General features: G+C 42.2%; 1 protein-coding gene across 1 annotated transcript in view; it reads left to right on the top strand.

Annotated features, from left to right (window-relative positions):
• The first annotated feature begins 994 nt into the window (after nucleotides 1–994).
• The window catches only part of LOC113809380 (long-chain-fatty-acid--CoA ligase 1), an 80,308-nt gene continuing 78,802 nt past the window's right edge, over nucleotides 995–2,500 (top strand). The window contains exon 1 of the mRNA XM_070128285.1: nucleotides 995–1,148. Coding sequence (XP_069984386.1) covers nucleotides 1,130–1,148 — 19 coding nt within the window. The 5' untranslated portion in view covers nucleotides 995–1,129. The remainder of the gene's footprint in view (nucleotides 1,149–2,500) is intronic.

The raw sequence follows: 2,500 nt of genomic DNA, 5'->3' as shown, positions 1-2,500 counted from the left end.
ACGTATTGATAGATAGATAGACAGAAAGATATACAGATATAGATATATATACGCAAATATGTATGTGTATATACATATAATATATACATATACATATATGTGAGAGAGAGAGAGAGAGTGTGTGTGTGTGTGTGTGTTTGTGTGTGTGTGTGTGTGTGTGTGTGTGTGTGTGTGTGTGTGTGTGTGTGTGTGTGTGTGTGTGTGTGTGTGTGTGTGTGTGTGTGTGTGTGTGTGTGCGCGCGCGCGCGCCTGTATGAAGAGAGCGACAAATACATGAGTGATAGAGAGAGATGGAAGCATACCATTTCGCAGTAAACATGCCCTAAAGATAGCGAGTAGCTTGATCGATCAACAGAAAACAGAATCGTCGAGAGAGTGAATGCTGAACAGATTGTATCACAAGAAGAGAAGACAGGGAAAGGATAAAGAAGAAAGAGGAAGAAAAAAGTTTTTGACCCAGTCTCATAGGCATTTGACACAAAAAAAATATTTTGCCTGAGCGACGTCGATCGAGGTGTCAGTTAAACATGAATAACACAGTAAAAACATTCTACCAAAGCACAAAACTTATTCACAAACTAACCAAACTCTCACTCATTCCACTTCAGAAAATAAACAGTAAATAAAACGAGGAAAACATGACTAAAACAGCGTACAAAAAATATCAAGAAGAACAGGCGTTCGCTAACCTCCCTCCCCCCTCCCCCGCCTGCCCACCCACCCGCCAGCCAGGCAGTCTGCGCGTGCGAGGGCTGTCCGTACGTACGTGTCGATCGCGCCACGGACTCTCTCGAAACCGGCGCGGGCTGCACGGACTCGCTAGTAACGTGTGGCGAGAGATCCTTATCGGCAGTGTCTCCGGAATGCTCGTGGTCGAATCGCGTCTCGTGTGAGGTCCTCCTTCATGTGTCGTTGCTTCTGTCCGGGATCGGTGTGTGCGTGAAACCCCCTTCTGCCTCCTTCTCTCTTTTCTTTTCTTTTTTTTTTTTGGAAGTGACGTTTTCCACTGAAGAGATTTAGAAATATATTTTTCTATCGAGTTTGTGTGTCTTTTTTTTCGGTGAGTGGGTCTTCTGTGCGTAGGATTGATTTTGTGTGAGGAGGACTTCCTACTACGTGTTACTTCAACATGACTGACATAGATCCTGGTAAGTGTGAGCATATGTGTATGTTTTCAGAAATATATCAGTATAAGATATTTCTTCTGTTTATAATGGTTAAATTAAGAACCTCTCCAAGGACAAATGATATCTGGTTTATGGCCTATGGAGACTACTATATATTTTGCAGGATAATGCTGCATACCCAAAAGGGGGAAAAGATGTACCAAAATGAATTGCAATTTCGGTCCAGCATCGGAACCAAGGGTACATCATGAAACTGCATTTTACACATGGCATAAGCCTAGGATTAAATAACTATACTTGAAGTTTGCTATACGCCATATACGCATAAAAGGGGGAAGCGGCGGGAGTGAAGTAGCAAGCAAGCAAGCAAGGCAGCAGGCATGTAAGGCAGTGTATTTTGCTATTGATTCAAAGCCGAACATGACAGCTGGGTTGTGACGTAATCCCTTTCGTGACAAATGAGAAAATTTGTGCTGTCGACGATGGATGCTTTTCTCTTACTCTTTGTAATTTATCTGAATCTATAAGGTTTGTTAGCTTGTTCAAGACGGCTGATGATGGGTTTGCGTATACAAAGAATTTGGTTCCAATAAAAAGTTCTTTAACCTGCTGATGGAAGTTGACGTTGAGGTGTAAACATATTGTAGTAAATAGGTTTATAAAGAACGGTATCCTTTACTGTACATAACCTGTTTACTATGGAAACATGAATATAACATGTACCAAGATCTATACTGGAATATGCGCCTCTAAATACTATTATCAGTATATCTCGGAGTTTTTCTTAACCCGAGACCTCTTCACAGTTCCGACAATCGGAAGAGCACTGGCGCCATCAAAAGCTATTGAAATATTTAATCATACGGCAGCGTGTAAACGAAGAAACCATATACCTTTTCACCTCTGCGAGTTTAGGACCAGCGAAGAGAAATGTTGCCGGGGTGAAGACTTGGCTGGAATGCTCTTTGGCAACCCTGCAGCTCCAGGATCGATATGGAAGCCCTCCGCTGATTGGTCCGCGAGAGTCAGGCGATGCTACCCTCCCACGGCTCGACCAATCAGAGCTCGCCGTGGCGTTTTCAGGCCATATTCTTTTCTCTAATTTCTTCGGCGCTTGTTTCATGATAACAATGGAAACAGGATATTGAATGCAAAGAAAAGGGAATGACAGGTAAATTCGAAATATTAAGAATGATTTAAATAAATCCCATCACGAATGGCGCGAAGGTCCATGTCGAGAGTTTAGGGAAAAAGAAAAAAGAAAATTACCCAAAAGATAATACAATAGACGAAAATAGATGGGAATAATTCATTTAGTTCAGCACGTGACCTAGCCATCGACCCCTACACACAGGTAGTCGTTCATGATTCAT

The sequence above is a fragment of the Penaeus vannamei genome, chromosome 12 (assembly GCF_042767895.1).
Source record: "Penaeus vannamei isolate JL-2024 chromosome 12, ASM4276789v1, whole genome shotgun sequence".
In the NCBI taxonomy this organism is placed as follows: domain Eukaryota; kingdom Metazoa; phylum Arthropoda; class Malacostraca; order Decapoda; family Penaeidae; genus Penaeus; species Penaeus vannamei.
Note: the sequence above shows the minus strand (reverse complement) of the source record. Positions and strands in the feature narration are given on the sequence as shown.